The sequence below is a fragment of the Protopterus annectens genome, chromosome 4.part0 (assembly GCF_019279795.1).
Source record: "Protopterus annectens isolate FY-2018-M chromosome 4.part0, PAN1.0, whole genome shotgun sequence".
Lineage (NCBI taxonomy): Eukaryota > Metazoa > Chordata > Ceratodontiformes > Protopteridae > Protopterus > Protopterus annectens.
In genome coordinates this window covers 139,182,358-139,204,811 of record NC_056733.1, presented here as the reverse complement: position 1 = coordinate 139,204,811, position 22,454 = coordinate 139,182,358, and the positions used below count along the sequence as shown (strand labels likewise).

The 22,454-nt window shown below is 39.5% G+C and overlaps 1 protein-coding gene across 1 annotated transcript in view; it reads right to left on the bottom strand.

Annotated features, from left to right (window-relative positions):
- The window catches only part of LOC122800226 (dynein axonemal heavy chain 17-like), a 17,083,451-nt gene that overhangs the window by 781,375 nt on the left and 16,279,622 nt on the right, over positions 1 to 22,454 (bottom strand). The window contains exon 72 of the mRNA XM_044069720.1: positions 17,854 to 18,047. Coding sequence (XP_043925655.1) covers positions 17,854 to 18,047 — 194 coding nt within the window. The remainder of the gene's footprint in view (positions 1 to 17,853; positions 18,048 to 22,454) is intronic.

Here is a 22,454-nt window from a genome sequence, read left to right as displayed (position 1 = left end):
CAGTGGCATACCTTACTAATGCTCTGGTGCTGGAGACATGAGTAACACAGGCAGGAGTTTAAATCTGTTCAGCTGTATGTCACTTTTCTTGCTACTCTATGTTCCATTACCCTGATGCACGTTTTACTGACACGTTCCCTGTGCATGATTCTGTAGCATACCCAGCTAATGCTCTGTTTTGGAGAAAGTGTGTGACACAGGGATGATTTTGAATTCATTTAGATGTTATAATTTTGTCTTGTTATCATCTGTTCCTTTCCTCTGAAATGACAAATTTCTACCATCAGTGAGTACATTCTGTAATGGAGATTGCCACTGTCTAATAAAATGTACATATTCAGTTGTCTGGCATTGTTGAGCTAAGGAGTTGTGAGATATGTACCTAACCCACCTCCATCCAGAACAGTCCCTCTAAGCTCATCTTGTCTCCTACCCTCTGTGTGCTTCCTCTTTTCATCTTGGTCCTATATTCCCATTTCCAACCTTTAATCTGGTCAAAAATTAACATAACACCCACACAATCACGAAAAAGGTTATATATTAAAATCATCTTTCTTCAGTTATAAGATGCATGATGGCTGGCACAGAGCAACATTGTTGGTTGTATATAACCATGTAGAAATGACAATTTTCATTATATTGTCAAAAATGGAGAAAAGTCATTTGAATGCTCTAAGATCTTGCTCTCTATAGTGCAAGTGAGCTAATCATTGATAAGTGTCATCAAACATTACTGAAATAAGTGCATTGCTTTACTGTAACAGCTTCAATGGCTCATTGTACTCATAAAGTGATAGGTGGAAGGTTTAGATCCTCTGCTCATTGTATGTTGTTTTACAATATAAAGTGTCACTCATTAGATGTTAAAATATGCACCTAAAATATGCTTTCCAGAAAAAAGAAGTTATGTCTTACCATAACATTCCATCTGTATTGTTGATCCTTGTTCAGTCATTACGCATGGGTATTGGTTCCGACCTCGGAACCGAGCCGGCCATTTTCCAAGCTCGCATCAGCTTCAAACTCTCGAGCTAAACTCTTACCCATAACCCCCCTCTCCCTGTTACCTCAGATTGAGTTTGCAAGTCAAATGAAGGTAGAGGCTACCTCTGGTCACATAAGCTAAGAGAACCGGATGGTGAGATCCACTAGAAGCCACAGGAGGGGGAAGGAGGGAGGGTCGTAATGACTGAACGATTATCAACAATACAGATGGAATGTTATGGTAAGACATAACTTCTTTATCTGATATTGTTAATCCTCGTTCATTTCTTACACACGGGACAGAGTCCCCAGATACCTCTATTCCTGGGAGGCTCTCATGGAAGGACATTCCTGAGCACCATAGAACCGAAAGATGCTCTTCCCTTGGAGGCCAAATCCAATTTATAATGATTGATAAAGGTATGAGGCATAGCCCAAGTTGCAGCTGCACAGATGTCATGTAAAGAAGCTCTGGCATGGAAGGCAGCAGAAGTTGCCACTGACCTTGTTGAATGAGCTTTCATAGTAGTAGGCCATGAGATATTATGTTGTGTATAAATGAAGGTCACACAGTCCTTCAACCATTTAGCTAATGTGACCTTAGCAACAGCAGATCCTAATCTAGGTCCAGAAAAGGCCAAAAATAACTGGTCAGATTTACAAAAGGACCTAGTCCTGTTTAAGTAAAAACGGCTTTGCCTGTGGATATCTAGGGTATGTAGGCAATACTCTCCTCTGTTTGAATGATTGGGAAAGAAAACAGCTTTGACGGTGACAGGAGCCTTCCAAGCATGCTGCACGATAAGCCGGAATACAATGGTTTGATTAATGGACATTTTAGAGATCACTTTTGGCAGAAAAGATGGATTAGTTCTCAGAGACACTCTATCTCTATGAAAAATCAAGTATGGACTCTTGATACATAAAGCTTGAAGCTCAGAAATACGTCTGACAGAAGTAATGGTGACCAAAAACAAGGTTTTCCATGACAAATGCTTGAGGTCGCAAGAAGAAGCTGGTTCAAAGGGTGGCATTGTCAGAGCTTGTAGAACTAATAATAAATCTCATGGTTGAATAGGTTCTCTAAAAGGTGGCTTCAGATGATTCACACCTTTTATGAAGGTCTTGCACAATTTGTGGGACATAAGAGAGGAATCTTGGACACCCTCATGGAAATTAGAAATTGCAGCCAAATGAACTCTAATGGTAGAGGCCAATAGACCCGATTGGAAAAGGTTGGCCAAATAGTCTAGTATTATCGACACTGGTGCTGAGAAGGGATCTACTTGTTTGTCTTTCAGCCAACAGGTAAATCTTTTCCATTTGCTCGGATAAGTAATTCTAGTGGAAGACTTATGAGATGCAATGAGAATGTCATGTACTGGTAACGAAAGATCATTCTGCCTGGCAATCAAGGGAATTGGAGTAGCCGAGCTGTGAGCTTCGGGCTGTTCAAGTTGGGATGAATCAGGTTCTGTGGATGTGAGATCAACTCCGGGGTTGGATGGAGAATCCATGGTCGATCTAGTAGGTGAGGCCAAAGGAAGGGGAACCAAATCTGTCGAGGCCAATATGGTGCTATGAGGATCACCTTGCTCTTCAACTGACGGGCTTTCTTCAGAAACTGGGGAATGTGGGGAAAGGGTGGGAATGTGTAAAGAAGACCCGAGGGTCAATCGTGGTCTAGAGAATCCTTGTGTGACTGTCCCGGAGAGGGAATCAGGGAGAAGTAGTTGCTGCATTTGTAGTTGGTCGGGGATGCAAACAGGTCACAGCAAGGATGGCCCCAGCAGTGGAAGATTTCCGCCGCCATCAAGGGATTCAGGGACCACTCGTGAGGTTGAAGAATGCACCTGCTGAGCCTGTCTGCTATCACGGTGGAACTCCTGGGAATGTGCATTGCTAGAAGAAAACGGTTGGTAGCCATCACCCATTGTCATATCCTCATGGCCTCTCGACAAAGGGGGTAAGATTTGGTTCCTCCTTGCTTGTTGATGTACCAGACCACTGCCATGTTGTTTGATTGAATCGCAATCATCTCAGACAGCAGCAGGGGGTGGAATGCTTGCAATGCCAGAAGCACCACCCTCAGCTCTAGAACATTTATATGCAGATGGGCCTCCAGTTCGGATAAAGTGCCTTGGACTGTCTGTCCCTGACATAGCCCCACCACCCCATCAGGGAAGTGTCCATGGTCACTGTGGCCTTGGGTTGCTGAGGGAAGAAGGGGCAAGACAATTGTGACAGATTGTGTGCCATCCACCAATTTAAATCCTGTTTGCACCTGTGGGTTACTCGAATCATGGCTGAAAGAGAATGCTGAATGGGATACCATTGGGTGAGCAGTAGCCATTGTAGAAGCCTCATGTGAAACCTGGCCAGGGATACAATGGTGATGGAGGCTGCCATGGAACCCAACAGCTGTAGAACCGAGTGAGCCATGGATTTCTCCCTTGAAAGGATTGGAATCAGTTGTTGCTTTATCCTTAAAATTCTGTGCTCTGGAATGGCAGCTCTGCAGTTCTTTGTGTCCAAGATAACCCCTATGAATTCTGTCGACTGAGATGGGGTGAGATTGGATTTTTGCCAGTTTATGGTTATGCCTAGCCTTTGTGCAGTGAGGGGAGAGTATGCCAGGGCTTCTTCCAGTAGATGTCTGGTGGGGGCGGAAATGAGCCAGTCGTCTAGGTATGGAAACACCTGGAATCCTTGAAGTTGCAAGTGAGCTGTGACGACTGCCATGCACTTTGTAAACACTCTGGGGGCTGCAGAGAGTCTGAAGGGCAGTACCTGAACTGGTAGAGACTAGCTCCCACACGGAAGTGCAGAAATCTTCTCAATGGCCTGTCCACTTTTATGTGGTAGTACGCATCTTGAAGATCTATCAAGCACATCCAATCATCTTTTTCCAAAAGCGGGAGGATAGACTCTATCATGACCATCAGGAATTTTTGTACTCTCACAAACTTGTTCAATACACTGAGATCCAAAATTGGTCTCCAGTCCCCGGTTTTCTTTGGCACCAAAAATAGTCTTGAGTAGAATCCAGATCTTATCTGGTCTGGAGGGATTATTTGGACGACTCTGTTTCTTAGCCGCTTTTCTGTCTCTAGTGCTGCTTCTTCCCTTTGACTGGGTGGAATGTCAGGAAGGGTTTTTAAAGGGACAGGAGAAATATCAAAGGGGATATGATAACCTCTGGTTATAATCCTTTGTGCCCAAGAATCAGTGGTGATGGTTAGCCAGGCAGAAGGGTACAAGGAAAAACAACCCCCAACCACCTCCAGAGGAAAGGAGTTGGGCCATTCTTCAGGAGCACTGGTAGGATTGACCAGGGAAAGAGTCCCTGGAACCCTGGTTACATGGACCCCCCACTGCCCTGAAAGGAGAGTGAGTTTCCCCCTCTGCCTCTAGGGGAGAACTCGGCCTGTGTGTCATGGAAAGAACCCTGAGATTTCTTGAACCATATCTTCCCACTCTTTTGGTTTTGGTAGAAAGCACGTTGAGGGGAAGAATAACAGACACCTATGGCAAAAAGGGTCTTACTGTCCTGTTCGCATCTGGCCAGTGTGCTTTTAACTTTGGGTCCAAACAATGAAGAGGCCTCAATGGGGGCATTATGAAAGGAAGCCTTAAAGGGTTCCCCGAAATTGCACAAGCGCATTCAGACATGTTGTCTCAAGACCGCAGCTGAACCTGCTGGTCTAGCTGCTCCTTCTGATGTGTGAGATATCAGTCACATAGAGGAGTTAGATATTGACTCAATGGTGGCCAGCTGAGAGGCCACTTTGTCAAGGACCTCATCAGACAAGGCACCAGCCAAGGTTTCAGAGAGCTCATAAATCAGATTCCTTTGAAGACTGGAAAAGTGTGCCATATAATTCAGGGACCTGATAGTAAAAGTCGCTAATGCAAAGGTGCATTTTCCTATCCTGTCCAGGGCCCGGGACTCTTTGTTAGATGGATGGACAGTCTGGCTTTCTTCTTCTGCCAGATCCTTTTTTGTTGCGGCCACCACCACCAAAGCATCCACAGGAAGACCTTTTGACCAATGGGGATCCATAGCAGGAGGGGACAAAATCTTATCTGGCCTCCGGGGAATAGCTTCGATGGTGACAGGAGCCTTCCAAGCATGCTGCACGATAAGCCGGACAAGTTCATCGGCAGGTGGAGTAACCCAGGAGATAGGGCGCCGGGTGCGAAAGGCCTGCAGGAACACAAGCTCCTCAGAGGTCAGATTAGAGGACTGCCAGTCACCTCTCTGTTTCAGGATTTCAAGGATATCACCAAAGGATACCTCAAAGGGTGACAGAGGGGATCCTTCCCCCTCATCAAAATCTGTGTCTTCAGTGAGGGACTCCTCTGTGGAGTCCATGTGCTTTCTCTTACATGAACGTTTCCGGTGGACTTCCTCAGTGGGAGAAGCTGAGGAAGACAGCGGAAAAGGAGTTTCCTCTGGGAATATGTCATGAGGCCCTTGCACCCGGCGTCTGCTTGGTGCACTTGTGAAACCAGTGTACCAGAGGAGGGGGGAGGGATAGACAGTCCAGTATCACCAGCAGCAGCAAAAGCCTTCTCCATCAGTTGGAAGACTGGTCCACCTGAAGAGGAGTGAATGTCCAGGACAGGGGTCACCTCTCCCCTAACTGGCTCAGTCTGCCGATCCGGAGTCCCCGGATGGCTGTGGAGCAGCAAATTATGCATGTCACAATTGACATCCTGGGTCATAGCAAAACTTTCCTGCCACGAAGGCAACTGCGGTTCCTTAGTGAGATCCATAAAGGGAACTGCAGAAGGGGAAGACTGTACTATATCCATGGACTTTAAAGGCAATGAAGGAGGAGAATAAGAAGGGGTCTTTGGAGATTGGTGATCACCTCCCAAGGAAGGATAGTTCCTGGGGGGGTGGGATACCTCTGGCCAAGAGCACCTGATCCACAAGAAGCAACACATCATGTTCAGAAAGACTTCTAGTGGACCTCACGGAGACTGAGGGAGAAACAGGCCTGTCCACAGAAGAGGCAAACATGGTGCCCATCTCACCAGTCTGCACCGAGAACAACGGTGCTGAGAGAGACTGGACTAGGGGTGTCTGCACTGAAGAAGTCATCGGTGCAGAGGTCACAGTCTGCACCGACACAGGGATCGGTGCCAAAGTGGTTGTTTGTACCGAAGCTGGAACCGACAAAACTGGAGTCAACAATAAAGGCGTCGGTTCCGAGTAAGATGTCGGAGCCGACATGGTTGAGCCGACTGAGCGGTCGGTGCCAATACAGTAGTAATAGTCTGAACAGAGGAACCCCACGGTGCTGATATAGTGAAGGCTGCAGGAGATGATGGAGTCGAGATCACTAATGGAGCTGAAGGCCTCAATGCCAAAGGTCTAGGCACCGAAAGCACTGGGGCTGACTGAGAGAGCTCCGTAGCCGAAACTTTAGCCTTTTTAGGTTTTGGTTGGTGGGAGTCCCCAGCTGGGGATGAAGGCAAAGATTTAGCCTTGGTACGAACATCCAAAATTTTCTTATGGGCTTTAGGAGGGGTTGAGTCCTCCGACCCAAAATAGCCTCTGAAAAGGGAGATTTAAGAAGTCCCTTCAGCAACAACTTGTTTTTCCTTTCTAACAAAGTTCTATTAGAAACATTTTTACAGATAGTAAAGGGCAGATTAACAGATAAGTGAGACGCCCCCAAACAATGAACGCACAAAGAGTGTGCATCAGATGTAGGTAATTTGTGTCCACAATCAGAACACCGTTTAAACCCTGGACTACCTTTCTTATCTGCCATGATAGAAAAAGTAGATAGCAGAAAAGGGTACCAGCAATGGTACAAAAGAATACCCGAAGGTATGAAAAAAAGGAAAGATTACCAACGATGGTAAGGGGAGATATACCTCGTGGTAAAAAGTAGAGAAAAGAGAAGAAAAACTCAAGAAAATATGGTTGCTAGATGCGATAGGGTAAGAGACAATGAAAAAGAAACTTTACTGACAGAAAAGGTAACATAAATGACTATTTGACAGAAAATAACTATACTTAGCTCAAGAGAAGCAGCTTGACATGACCGAATGGCAATGCAGCAAACAAAATCTGAGGTAACAGGTTGAGGGGGATTATGGGTAAGAGTTTAGCTCGAGAGTTTGAAATTGACGCGAGCTTGGAAAATGGCCGGCTCGGTTCCGAGGTTGGAACTGATACCCATGCATAAGGAATGAATGAGGATTAACAATATCAGAACCTTTGTTATGAGTGCTTCTATGGCATGACATGTTACTGCACTGGTTTGGAGAATATCAGTAACAAAGTCATGGATTCAATTCCATGCCAGTGTCTGCCTCTTATCTTACTATCACATGTTCCAGTCTCCTAAAAATAAACATTCCTACAATCAATGTGGAAAATATGCTGAGGAGTCTGGCACTTCCTAAAGACTTCATGTCTAAATTCATCTGTCACTGTTGAGATAAGAAGTTGAGAGTTACTGGGCTCATATCCCACCTCCATCCTGGTCAATCCATATTTAGTCACCCATGTGTTGTCCACAATGATTACTTCACCCTTTCATCTCTGTTGCACACTCCCATTTCCAAAATAAAAGATGGTGATAACACAGACACCACACACATGCCACAAAGGACTTATGAAAAAATCATCTCTGTGCACTGTTATAACATTTCTTTGAAATGTATGTTTTTTTTTTTTTACTCTTTCAATGTAAGTTCTAAATGGCATCACTTAATAATACACTGGTCAGTACAATATCAGCTACACCAGCAGGGGTTCAAACCCATTGAGGTCTACCTTCTATCAGTCTTATCATTACACCTAGAACCAAACTCCACAACCCTGCACATGCTTTCTCCTCTCAGGCACCTACTCTTTGGCAAGCTCTCCCCATCAGCATTAAGGAAATCAACACGTATTCCAAATTCAGAATATAACTCAAAAAGCACTTCTTCTAAGCCAGATGTTCCTGCTTCAACAAAGGACATATAACCTAACCTATCTTCTTTCTGAGACTGTTCTCCTCTCTCAAGATTCACTAAAGATTGACCCACTTTAGAAACTAATGTATATTTTGTATATTACACTCTGCTTGATTGTAAGTTGAATTGTGCTTGTTCACTGGAATGCATATACACATTTTTTCTAAGTAATTACTCTGAGCTCTTATGTTATTGCTTACATTTCAGTATGTTTTGTTAATGAAATGTTTTTCACATGAGCTGAGCTTTAAATTGGTCAATATTGATCAGTGTACTACCTGGTAGACAAATATAAATAAATAAATCAACTGCCCAAATAATGGCTGTAGCCATAGCCACCAACTCAGGTGAAAACTCAGTCAAAGACTGCTGCCCTGCAATGTGGTATTTCTTCTGTCTCATTTTGCATACATTACACTACTGGAAGAATCCCCAGGGGAAGGTGGGTCAGCACTGGCAACAGATTCTGCACCCCTGACTTACCTTGCACCTAAAAAGAGTTTGGTTCTCCTGTACCTGAACCAGGCACTGGTAAAGCTCTGAAAGATGTGTCTGACCCTTGTGTCATGCACAGCTGTGGTACTAAAACCACATCATGGGACCTAAAGGCAAAAGAAGGTGAGTGGTCCAATAGCCTGCTTAAGACTACTGCAGAGTCACAAGCTTTAGGCTGTAGCATATTTCATGACTTATTTCTATTTTTAGGTGCACAAGGGGTAAACTGTAAGGGAGGGGGGCAATGTACCCGAGTCCATCAAGTCATGTTACAAGAAACTAGCTAGCTCAATACCAAATAGTGGCTGCATGGTTAGCCCAATAAAAAGATGGACAAATCCCACTATTCTCCCTTTAAATAGCAATCCAAAGACTATTTCTCTAGGGATACTATTCTAAAAACTGCACTCAGAAATTTACAGTATTTATAGTAACATGGTTTAAATAAAAAAAAATATCTGTGCCCCAAAGTCCCCTGATTTTGTAGAAAAAAAAGGCTATTTTCAGTCCAAATAAACCGATATAGCCTAGCCTAAACAGTATTAAACAAGAAACAAATCATAAACTGATGAAAAAATCCTGTCAGAAATGTTAACTTTTAAAACAGCACCAAAAGTAATCTGAAGTCTATTTCTGCAGGGGTAACTGTTCTAAAGACTGCATTGAATAAAATAACAGTAACACGATTCTAAGTATAAAATACATACACATAAATCTCCTGAGTTTATAAAAAAAGCTACTTTCAGTCAAAATGAATGGATATAGCTTAAAACAGTATTAGATAAGAAATAAATTATAAACCAATGAAAAATCACTGTTAGAAATGTTTAAATTATAAAATGGTGCTAAAAATCACAATTTAAATGAAAAAAAAAGATAGTTTAAAATCCTGTAAACCTGCTCAGTCACCTCAAATAATCATAACCTAAAAGAAAAAAGTCTGCAATATCAGCAAGCCTTCCTCCCACAATTTCCAAATGAAGCTTTTACTCAACAGGCCTTAATATGCTAGTCAAAGTAAACACAGAAGCATATGCACATTTTCTAATCAGAGGAGAACATTCAAATATATTACTCAAGCAATGACAGAAAAACCAGGGGAAGGAAATAAAAAAACACAAAGGGTTTCTTATCTGAGCTCAGCAGCAGAAAAAAAAAATCCAGAGAAAGGAGCATTACTCAGAAATCCTTTTCTTACTGTGGAATTAGAAAACTGAGAGGGTCCTGTTTGCGAGTCTGAAAGGCAGTCCCTTTGTTGTCAGGTGACTGGTCAATCACAACCATAGGTAGGCATGAGGAGGAGCTCTGAACTTTGGTAGACTGCCATGGATAGGGTAGCAGGGCATTACTACAAATAAGTCAGTAAGGCAGTGTGTTTGTTGAGCATCTTACCATGCTAACATGAACCCAGGTAAACATAAAACACGTATGTGACAGTTTCCATTGCTCAGTGTGCAATACAAATTTTCAATACATTAACAGAAGGGTTTTCATCTGTTGGTGGTTGTTATGTTGCTTTCCTTTCTTCAGTTTTCAGTCTTCCACACTGTTCTAACATTTCCCTGAAATATGTGTTTTCTGACTTCTGTTACTGTGCTTTCTTTTGTGGCTTCACTTATAATACTCTGGTATACAGAATACCATTACCAAAAGCAGGGGTTTAAACCCATCTAGGTACTTTTTTTCTTGTCTTTCAATCATTTATTCCAGTCCACAGAAATGTGTTATACTGGCAAAATCCCTATGAATTACACTGTGGCTTAGCTAGTTAACCCCCTCAGTTGGGAAATAGTGTGAGAGCCATGGGTTCAACTACATGCAAGTATGTTTATATTTCTTGCTATCACTGTGCTCCCTTCCACTGAAGTGTCTTTTCTGGAAACATTTTCTATAAATAGTTCTATGGCATGCCATGCATGTATTGAGCTACAGAATATTAGTGATGAAAGCAGGGATTCAAATGCACTTTGGGTTTATGTATCATCAGGTTACAAATTATGGCATGGATTTTGACACTTTCTATCCAATGTTATTTATGGATTTCTATGCTGCTGTTGATCTGTGAAGCACGGGAAAATGGGCTCTTATCCCATCTCCATCTTTCTCATTCCTTATTTACTGATCTTGTATTTTAACCTCTGCTTATTTCCTTTTTCCATCCTTGTCCTATACTCCCCTTTCAAACCTATAATATGGTCAAAACATAGACAACACAAACATGCCCACAAGGGAGTTATAATTCTAAATAATCTTTCTGTGGTTATACATTGCACAGCATTTGGCAAACAGCAACTTTGATGGCCATATAAAAGAAATGGCCCTCCATATCCTGTGGCAAAAATGATGAAAAATCCTTGGCATGAGCTAGTCGGTCACACAAATGAGCTAAGCCTTGCTGCACATACTGATCTTAAATAATTTACAGCTATTACCATTATTGAAACTTCTTCAACTCCTCAGTTTACTCATGCAAATACGCATACCATGGCAATACAGTGGCAATGTGTTCAGTTTGCATGTGCTACATTTCCCCTGATATGTGTGTTTTATGCCCTCTTTCACACTGACTGCTGCCGTGATTCACCTTGACAGTAAACTATGGATATACTGGCATGTGGAATGAATTTATGGATCAACTCCTCTCAGAGTACCATACATTCATTTGTTTTAATAAAAGCTACTGATGACACTTTTATGTTGTCAGGACTGGTGCAGGTTGGTACATCGTGCTACTTTATTGCATCCCACCTCTCCTGTTTAGGTTTTACATTCTTCTACAACAATGTAATGCTATGCTACCTTCTCCTCTCTGCTTTTCTGACAACTGTTCTGCTCCATAACTCTCTTTGCACTTTATTCTGTCTGTGGATTCTGCTGCTATAGCATAACCTCAGATAATTTTGTTTTATTTACTATATCACCCCCTCGTCAGCTTATATTTATTTTTTGTAAGACCCTAAATTTTAAAATGTGGTCTTCACCATATTGTACAATATGTTTTGCTAAAGCATTGGTTTCTATTTTTCTCCTAATTACTGAGTAGTGTGAAGCTATATGTTCTTTTAATGTCTGGTTAGTTTTACCTACGTAGAAACAACTGTACTTGTCGCAATTAGCAAGATATACCACATTTTCAGTAGTTCATACAGCAAAACTACTAAAATAAAACATCTTACCTGAAATAGGGTGAATAAATTAATTGTTCTTATTTATATATTTACAAAAAGCGCACTTAGAGCATGGTAAAGTAGCTTTCTTGCTAACTAAAGTATGATGGTCGTTGCTTAATTCTTTATAACAAATGTACTGTTTAAGGTTCTTCTCCCTTTTATATACAAAATAAGGTGACTGACCAACTACCTTTTTTACTTCAGGATCAGACTCCAAAATGCCCCAATTATTACTAATTATATGTTTTACTTGGTGTGTACTCCTATTAAACTTCATAATATATCTCACTTGTTTGAATCTATTTTCTACATTCTTGTCTTCTCTCTCATGACTTACCCCATTGCCTAAAAGAAAGTTTTGCAATATCATTTCTCTGAGATATGACTGTCTATTCTGATCAATAACTTGTTTAGAATAAGCTCTAAGATGAAAATCATTTGACATAGCGTCCATTTCCATCATAAACCCTTATTCTCTAGTGTTAAGCCAACTAGCTCTTAAAAGTTGACTTCTTACAACACTATTATAAGTATGCCTAGGATGCATACTTGTATGATGTACATACCTAGTTGCTTGTACATTTTTCTTAGAGACAAGTTGGAACTCTTTGAGACAAGGCTAATTGCTGTTAAGAAAAGGAAGTTTATGAGAGACATTCAGGACTTTCAGCGTGGTAATGTTTTCCAGTGGCCGAGAAATAATAATCGTATTTCTCCAAATAGAAGTGAATCTCACCATGAAAATCACTCGTCTAGTCAACCTGAGGTGAGCACCAGTATTACAGATGGTATGGTATCCAATGTTGATTGAATCCACCAATCAGCATGCATGGGAGCTGGCCTAGTTGATTTAGATGACTTCTCTGCTGCTACAACGAAAGCTCAGACAATATACAGGTCTGCAGATTCTGCTTGGCCTGTCAATTCTGCTGTTACTACTCAATTGCTAGCTGTTGTTACTAACAGAGAAGGTGATAATACTAATTTTTTTTTAGGGAAAACAAGTTTCCAACTGAAATTATCGATTCAAATAACAGACCCTCAGTGGGAACGGAGCCAAATGAGAAGGAGAAGGAGGAACACAGGCCGGAATCCATCAATAGCCATGTGAACACAGATGGGACCAGGACAGTTAACCAATGTATAGGTGAGACCAACTACAAGAAGCCAAATGAAGAACTGAGTGGCTCACAAATTAATGTACTTAATTTATCTGACATCACTTTAAATGAATGTGAATTAAGTGTTTTAAGTAAAGGACTATCGTTTATACCACAGGTAGATGCAAATTTAAATGACACACTTTCTGAGCTAAGGCTCTTTGTAAGAAATATTGATTTGAAATTGACTTTTAAAACAGATATGTCTAGCTTTAATGGTGAACTAAGAAGAAAAAGCACTTTTATTCCTAATAGTGCACCTACTGCAAATGAGAACAATGAATTTATTCACCCTATTTTGGGTAAGATGTTTTATTTTAGTAGTTTTGTTGTATGCACTACTAAAAATGTGGTATATCTTGCTAATTGCGATAAGTGCAGTTGTTTTTACATAGGTAAAAGTAACCAGAAATTAAAAGAATGTATAGCTTCACACTGCTCAGAAATTAGGAGAAAAATAGAAACCAATGCTTTAGCAAAACAGCTTATGCAATATGGCAAAGACCACATTTTCAAATTTAGGGTCTTACAAAAAAATAACTATAGGCCAACGAGGGGGTGATATAGTAAATAAAACAGAATTATCTGAGTATAAATGGATTAATTAATTCAGGGCAGATAGATATCCTGGTTTAAACTTGAAAAATACTATTAAGCATTGTCATCCCCTTTGGTAAAAACTCTGTACCCATGAACTACAGCATATGCGGTAGTATACTTAACACTGAAAGTGTGATAAGAGACCTTAGGACACAGGTGGACAGCAGTCTCTCCTTTGATAATCGCATCGCCACAGTAGTCAGGAAATCCTTGTACGTGGCACACCTCATCACAAAAGGTTTCTCATCCAAAAAATAGAGGTCATTGTCCCCCTCTACTCATCGCTCATTAGACCCATTATAGAGTACAACACCCCTTTTGGTATGTACCTCACAAGACATCTACAACAACTGGAAAGGCCACAGAAATGCCTCACAAAGAGGATTACCAGCCTCAAACAGATGCACGCAGACCGTCTCAAAAAACTCCAGCTTTACTCCATCGCATATCGCCTACTCAGAGGTGATCTCTGCCTAACATACAAAGCTATGTCAAACCCAGAGCTGTTGGACATGCTCCACTTAAAGAAATCCCAATCCCTCCAAGCTACATGCTCTAGGTACCTAAACCTTGTCACCACAATAAACAGAACATGCCGGAGGGATAGATTCCTGTCCCAGAGACTTCCCATACTCTGGAATAAACTACCTATCTATGTCAAACAGAGCTCCTCATTAGCACTCTTCAAGAAAAGTCTTGATGATTGGATGGGAAATAGGAAATTCACCCCAGGGATCACCTCTGTGGCTCTGCTCGACAGTGGCACAGGAAAATAGTTTTCTTGGGTGGCAAAAGCCAGGGTACCTTTTTGGCTGGGCTTGTATAGGCCCCAGGGCCGATAGCCTAGTACCTACCTATGAGCCTATGAACCTATTAAAAGAAAGACATGTATCTGAACTTTGAGAGTTTCATATATGTAATTTTGAAAGTTCTTATGTATGTATGTTTGGTTTCTAGGTTATATATATTTTTTCTATATATTTTTCATATATATATATATATATATATATATATATATATATATATATATATTATATACACTTTTAAATGTTATTTAAATAATCATGTGATTTCAATTGTGAATCTGATAGGCTGGATTTGGTTATATATACTGAATGGTTTTCACTATTTCATGTAACACTGATGAAGAGTCTTGTGGCTTGAAAGCTTTGTGTGTTTTATTAAACCATTTTATTGTGTTGAACAATTGGACCTTGTTTTTTTATTTGCATTTTCAACTACTGTTGGTCCATTTAGTTGCCATACTACCTGTTTTGCTTGGACATTACATACTCACATTGCCTACTCAGGGTGCTTATGCACCGTCAGTGTTTACCACACTGGTCATACTTCAACGTGGCCATGAGGTGGTTTACTATGATCTAGCCATGGGTCTGTACTGCAGCCATGATAAGAAGCTCCTTGTCATGTACACTGGCTTGGTCACATGCATAGGTAATAGGTCTAGGGGCTCATCACACAAAGCATGTTAAAAGTGTTGGCTTGGTCATAATTGTGGACATAAAGTTTATGAATCCTCAGGTGTATTAAGTTATGTTGTGGAAAAGGAGGTGTCCTGTTTTTACCTGAATAAGGTAGGAATCTCTACATCACCTGGGACACACAATATGCTTGTGAGGCTGAGAAGTACATAATTAATGTGGTCTGTAGAGTCTTTCTTGTGGATTGGAACTACAATCTGTTTCCATATAGTAAGTCTGTAGCCATTTTTAATGCTCTTTAGAGAATGCATAAGGAGGAATATTAAGCTATATTTGTCATTGCACAAACTACATTTCCTGGGATCATCTGGTCCCATGGAAGTGGAATTTGTAGCCTTTCTGGAGACAGAGGTGATTTAAAATGTAATTGCTGATGGGATCATGTTGTAGGGAGGAAATGTAGTTGAAGTTCCTCTTGGTTATCCTGAAATTTGCCCTAGATATATTAAGGCAGTGCATTAGCAATATCTCTTGGTTCTGTTATGGTGATACCACTTTGTTCTAGCACACTACATTCTTTCTCCTTCCCTTTTATTTTATTTGAATAGGACTGTAGAAGAAGACCTTGGTAATACCATTCATCCTGATGGTAATATTCACCTAGAATGTAGCTTGGCTACTTTTGGTTGTTTAGTGTGTTTATTTTGAATGATGTAAATCTTAGCCTTGCTTCTTTATGGTTGGGTACAGTTTCAAGGCTTTCTATGTTTTTCCCCTTTGGTTTAGTAATCTGTTGATTACATAACTCTGCAGAAAACCGTTTAAAATTTTTCAGTATATGCCTCATGGGATGAACTTGCTAATGAAGATTTTTAAAACTGTTTAAGACAGTCATGAATGATGTACCTGTAGGTTGCAAGGGGACCTAACATATAGTCACATTAATTGATGCAATGTGATTGACTGGTCATTCAAATGGGCTCACATTTGATGAGGTGTTACATCACAATCCTATGCAAATTATGTAAATCATAATTACTGATGGTTCCCCAAGGATCCATCCTTGGACCCCTACTCTTCTCTGTTTTCACCAATAATCTAGCCTCTACCACCAAACATGGCACACTCATATAATACGCAAATGACTCAACCATCATCTACTCAGCCCAGTCCCTACCCAAACTGCAAAAAGTCACACAGGAAGCCTTTTCCTCTGCTGAAACTTGGTTATCTGATGCCCAATTAATACTCACCCCAAACAAAACTAAACTACTCATCTTCCAACCCACCAAACATACTCAAAACAACTCTCACTTTAACATCACAGCAAAAGACAACACCACTATATACCCAACTGAACACACCAAATTGCTAAGAGTGGAAATAGACAATAAACTAAAATTTGACATTCACATATCCTTGACCATAAAAAAGTCCACAAAAAACTAGGAGCCCTATACAGAAATAAGCAACTTCTCACCAAAGCAGCAAAGATTTCAATAGCAAATTCCCACCTTATCTCCACCCTACTTTATGCCTACTTTATGCCTGTCCAATATATATACCAGCCTAAGGCAATGCGATCTAAACAAGCTAGAGACCTGCTACAACAAAATCGCCAAATTTGCCACAGGGGCATCCTACCATAGTCACCACTGTCTCTCACTTGCTGACTTGGGCTGGCTTGAACTCCCTCACCTCCTTCAATGGTATCAACTCTCACTCACCCACAAACTAGTAAATCATCCAATAAATGTCCCATCCCTCCAGAATCTACTCCAACCCTATCGCACCACCAGACCACTAAGATCCAGCAACAAAATTCACTTGCAGATCACTAAAGCCAATAACTCTGGAACTTCACCAGGAAGCACTATTCTCTTGCTCCATAGCCAAATTATGGAACTCCCTCCCACCCACAATTACCTCCATACCATCATGCGCGCACTTCAAAACTTTACTAAAAGCGCACCTAAAAACATGCTGGCTATGCCCTTGCAACTCCCACTCTAATATCACCCTCCCCATCCAACCACTACCTTTCTTTCCACTCCACTAACTACCTTGATTATAGCAAGCTCAGATGCTCATAAGCCAGTACTTATTATACAGCAGGAACTTCTTCTTGTAACATTTGTTAATGTCTGTTATGTACTTCACACATAAAGATTCTAGTTGCCTACTGATGTACTATGTTCTTCATCTGTAAATATGTTGTAAGCAATTGCTATGTAAATTGTTAATCGCTATGTAATCCAATGTAACTACTGTCTATTTTAACTGTGGAGCTTTTCTCCCCGAGCCTCCGCTGAAAATGGACCTACGTCCAGTCGGCCACTCCCGGTCAACAAATATAAATAAAATAAATAAAATAAAATAAATGTATGCATCCTTGGCAGGCTTCCAGTGGATACATCACTACTATTGCATGTTTTTAGTGGCCAGTCTAGCAGCGACATGATTTCAGTACCCCAGGACCCCGAAGACTTAATCTGATCCTGACTCAATTCAGTGGGGTAGTCTCATACATAAAAACATCTGCAGTTTTTGTGGCTAGATTTGTGAGTCCATGATGAAAGTGCTGACACACATCTGGATACATCAATAAACCTTGAGATAGAAACTGCCCTTGAATTAAGGGACTGCTGATGATGCACTGATGGCTGTATAGCTTGGGTCTCCCTTTTAGAAAGGCTCTTTGTTCCATAGGATTAGCCAAATTTTCTAAATTAAATAAATAACTGCATACATAAATGAGGGGTATATATCCCAAATTAGTCATACTCAAATAAAAACCTACAGCAGACCACAAACCTACTTTAAGGAATTCAATCAAGAAGAGATATATTCAGCTCACTAAAGGAAGAGTTACTAGCCTTGAAGATGTTCTTTTTTTAACGCAAAGATATTGAACAAGGCTAAACTATTTCAAATTATCATATCTTCCTGAAGGAAATTTTAGGCAGCTAAATATTGTAAGCAAATTGACTTTTTTCTTTATAATACAAACTTCTATACCTGACAGCATAAGTCATACGATCTGGTCTCATGCAACGCATCATGCAGAGCTTCTGAAGTGCTGTTTTATTTTTCCACTCTTGAGGAAATTTCTCTTTCTCTGGAGTTTCTGACTCAACAAATTTTTTCCAGCGTTTAGCAGATCCTTCAATATCTCTGTCTAGGTGTTTAAATTCATCCATCTCTTCAAGTACCTTTTAAAAAATCATATATGCTATTTATCAGGTAAGTAGAGATGCATTCTGCTTTCTAATTCATACTAAATTCTGGTTTAACATACATTTAATTTCATAGAATATTTTGTTTTTGCAGCTCTTGCTATAGAATATCTACAGAAGACACTGCTTATTACTTATGTGGACTATATGGCATTAGGGATTTTCTTCTGTTAGTATCAGTTTAGGAAGGGAGTCTCCCCCAAACCAAAAGAAAAATATTAACAAACTTTAAAGGCCTGAATAACTAGCAAGTAAAATTCAGCTGCAAGACAGGATCACAGTTTGCTAATATGAAGTAGGGAGCTTCACTGTCCCCTGAAAAAATACTTTAAATGCTTGAATATCTAGCATTACATGATTTGAGATTGCAAAGCTGAAGTAGGGAGCCCCACCCCAAAACAAAGTGCAGCACTTCTGAAGAATTAATTTATTAATTTCATTCTTCATTTATTTTATTAATCAGGGTCATGGGAGAGCTGCAACTTAACCTAGAACTCAATGGTTCAACAGAGGTTCAAGTAACCTATAACGAAGCAAGTTGCATTCCACACATAACAGCTGGTCTTTATCTCAGGTTATGCCAACTGTACCTCTGTTTAAGAAAGCTTGCTGAAAGCAGTGACTTTTCAGTTTAATTTTTTTAATTTTTTAATAATCTTTATAATGATCTAAAATAAATCTCAGAGAGGGAAAAGAACACTAGAGGAGGATGTGTGCCTTACAATTATTTTAGATGATCTAATAGTACATAATACTGGTAACTGTGGCAACAGCCCAAAAGAATTTTCATAATTTTTTGAGACTGACCCTAAAGAAAGTTAGGCACTTGGCATTTTGAAGCATAAAATTAAAAACTGCTATACGTGTGCTCTAACCCATGGTTCCCCTGAACCCCACTTATAGCAGCAACTATTATGGTCGCAGTTGCATTGCGTTATGACTAGTGCATGTCCAAAATCTGAATGAATCCACTTCTAGAATGTCCACAGTAATCTAGCTCTATATATTTGCCTGTGCATGCTCTGATCAGATCCAAATCATGCAACGTTCTTTGTTTAACTGGTTATACATTTTTTTCTTGAAGTCCAGTGTTCCTGTGGCACCTCTCTGAGTTAAACAAAACTGCCATAATCTAAACATATAGGAAAGGTATCTGTCTTTAAGAGTAATTAAAACTATGAGCACTTTTAATTTTTATGCTGCCTTTGGCTATCAATTCCTTACTTCATTGCTTTGCATGCATATTTTGAAGTGATAGCTTATTTCATTAGTATCTTCATGCATCTTATGAGATAAGAAAGTGACTATACCTGCTTGATCACTTTCAAACAGCCACCAAACATATCTGTCTTCATCGACTTGTTTTTGCTTTTTTGTTTTTGATCTTTCATTTTTAAAAAGAGTAAGAGGATGTTTACAATACAAGACAACATACTAACCACTGTAAATATGATACTAACTTTTAAAACTTTAAATGTCTTACTGAAATGTTATAAAACCAGCATGCATCTTTTCACATTGTAAATTATTTGACTGTGTCACAATGTGACCTGCAATGTGGCTGAGAAGAATCGTTTTGACCAGGCCAACCTCCCATTTATCGAATAAAATAAACATTTTAATGCACTTAACTTATTTAATTTGTTGATTTAGATGTATAGTTTTGATAATTCTCTTACTGCTTCTGGTGATTTTTATACTATGTGCTTTAATGACAAGCAGAGCTAGGTGATTATATCATATGCAGTGGCATGGAAGCACATCACAAATGACCAGTACATGCTAGCCTAACTCCCTTTGGCTGCAAACTAGCATGAGCAGGAGAAGAGCTAGGGCTAAAAGGAAAATAAAATTTCTCCTTCCTCCTTGGACATGGTAGCATTGTTCCTGATACACTCATCCCTCATCCAAAGGAATGAATGGACTGTAGGGCTCTCACCAAGGGGGAAGGGATGAATGGGATAAGACAGCATCCAGGAGGTATGGATGAGAAGAATGAAAATACCCCGCCCCCAAGAAAAAAAATGAATGCGTAAACATGTAAGAACAATTGTGTCTCATACATCTGAAATCAGTTTACATAAACTACTGTCATTCTAGGTTGACAGCATGTGTCAATAAAATTCACATGCACTGAAGCATTTATTTTATTACAAAGGTCTGATCATCTAAAAGCATATTTTTGTATACATTATTAGCACCACATTTTGTGTGAACAACTTGAAATAGTGCATGTAGTTGCCTTTTTCTGTATCTCTTACAGTGTTCCAAAACTTACCTTTCTTGCATCATTGCCTGTGCAATTTAGTATCTAGTGTGTGAAGGAAAGAGAAAAAAAATATAGATAACAAGAAAGTTGAGACATGTAGTGTAGAAGGATCTGCACATGTCAGAGAAAGAGGAAGTGAGTGTGTGGTCAGTGCGCATGACTAAATTTCTAACATGTCAGCAGATTCTTTAAGCAGTAAACAACATAACTGAGCATGCCCAGGAATGTAAGAAGCTCAGCAAATGTATGAATGCACCTGCTTCATTGTTCAGAATAACTTACTTAGCAAATTCCATTTTTGTATCCGGCAAAGTATCAATATTATGCTTGATCAGTAATTTTTTCTCTTTTCTCATGAGAAAGTAATGAATGTAACCATCATAATTCTATTTTTAATGAAAATGATGACTAGGTTCCTTTAGATGGCATTAACTATATGTAATGAATATAGTGAAATATAATAATATCTTATTGAATATAAGTTTTGAATTGTATTAACTCTGATTGGTTGATGATAGTGATCTGTTTGATAAATGTTATTAATTCTGTTGTGAAATTCTATAAATTGATCCGAGTTTATTAGTTTGGGGAGACAGCTATAATTGCTGGATTTCCACACATGTGTGTTACTATAAATTTTGAAACTCTATCAAGGCTGTTAAATTATTAAATTAATTTTTACTTCCTTAACAGTGTCGTGCCATGTCAAACCAGATCGATTATTCCGAGTAAATCAGGAATTGATACTGTGGATAAACACTCTGGGGCCTGTGACAGTTTTCTGTCTACTAGCTGTTGCACAGTATTAATTCATGAAGCTGCACCAATATTAGCCTTGAGAGACTTTATGTTGTATGAATTAACCAACATTTTATTTCCCTACAGAATAAGCACCTGAAAGGTAAGATTTTTTTTTATTTTTTTTTAGCTCTGCCTTTATATTAACTAACAGAATAACAATGGGAAGGAATTTCTTTTTGAGAGAAAAAAAAAAAAAAAATATATATATATATATATATATATATATATATATATATATATATATCATTGAGCATGAGAGTGGGTTTTTGCAAATAAGAAATTTGCACCTGTAGAGTATGAACGTGAACGTGAGTGGATTCCTTGCAAAAAATTCACTTTGCAAGAGGCAGTTTTTAGATGTACAAGAGTGGGCTTTGTAGAACAAAGGAGCCTGCACATTTGTATGAATTTCACAGGCATGAGAGTGATTCTTTGCAAATAAAATACAAAAAGATATTATGTGTGAAAGTGAATAGCTAACATCTAATTCTTTCTAAAATCTAGTTGTTTCTCTAAAAATGGGAGCAAAATCTAGTATCATAAAAGAACCAGAACAGGGCACCAGAAAAATTAATCTTCCATCATTGCAACAGGGAGAGTTGCAGATATATAGAAAAATGGAACAAATTAAAGAAAATGACGATAAGCTAGTTTCTCCCCGTACAGAAAGCTCCTAATCTGCAAAAAAGATTAGGAGAAAAGGGTAATAAAATACCTGCAAGCTTCTGATCAGCTTTTAATGCATGGCAAGCAGAATCAAAAGATAGAGAAAAGAATCAATAATACGAAGTTCAAAACACAATACAGCAAAACTAAAAACTCAGATAAAAGCTGCCAATAAAACTGTTAAACTTATTCAGTGGTCTAGCCTTCAGGAACCTACAGATTATGGATTATATCCCCTTACAGAATTACAAATAAAACAGGGTGAGTCCTCAGAGGATGAAAATATCATTATACCTATTGCACCAGTATTGCGACCTCCTTATTCACCTGAGCAGCAAATACAAGTAGTTTTTTCAACTGATACTATAACCTCACCACCTTCCCAGTCAAGACATTCCTCCAAATCTACCTCCCCAGTAAGCACAACACAAACTATAGCCACACTACCTTCTCAGTCAAAACATTCCTCTGAATCTACCTCCTCAAGCACAACACAAGCTATTGCATCTGCTTCCTCAGGAACTTCACAACCTCAAGCACAAACTACAAAGTCTCAATCGACTTCTGAATCTCCGCTATCATACAGAACACACTCTGAAGTTACACAAATGTATATGGCAATATTACTTTGTGTAAAGGGGGGGGGT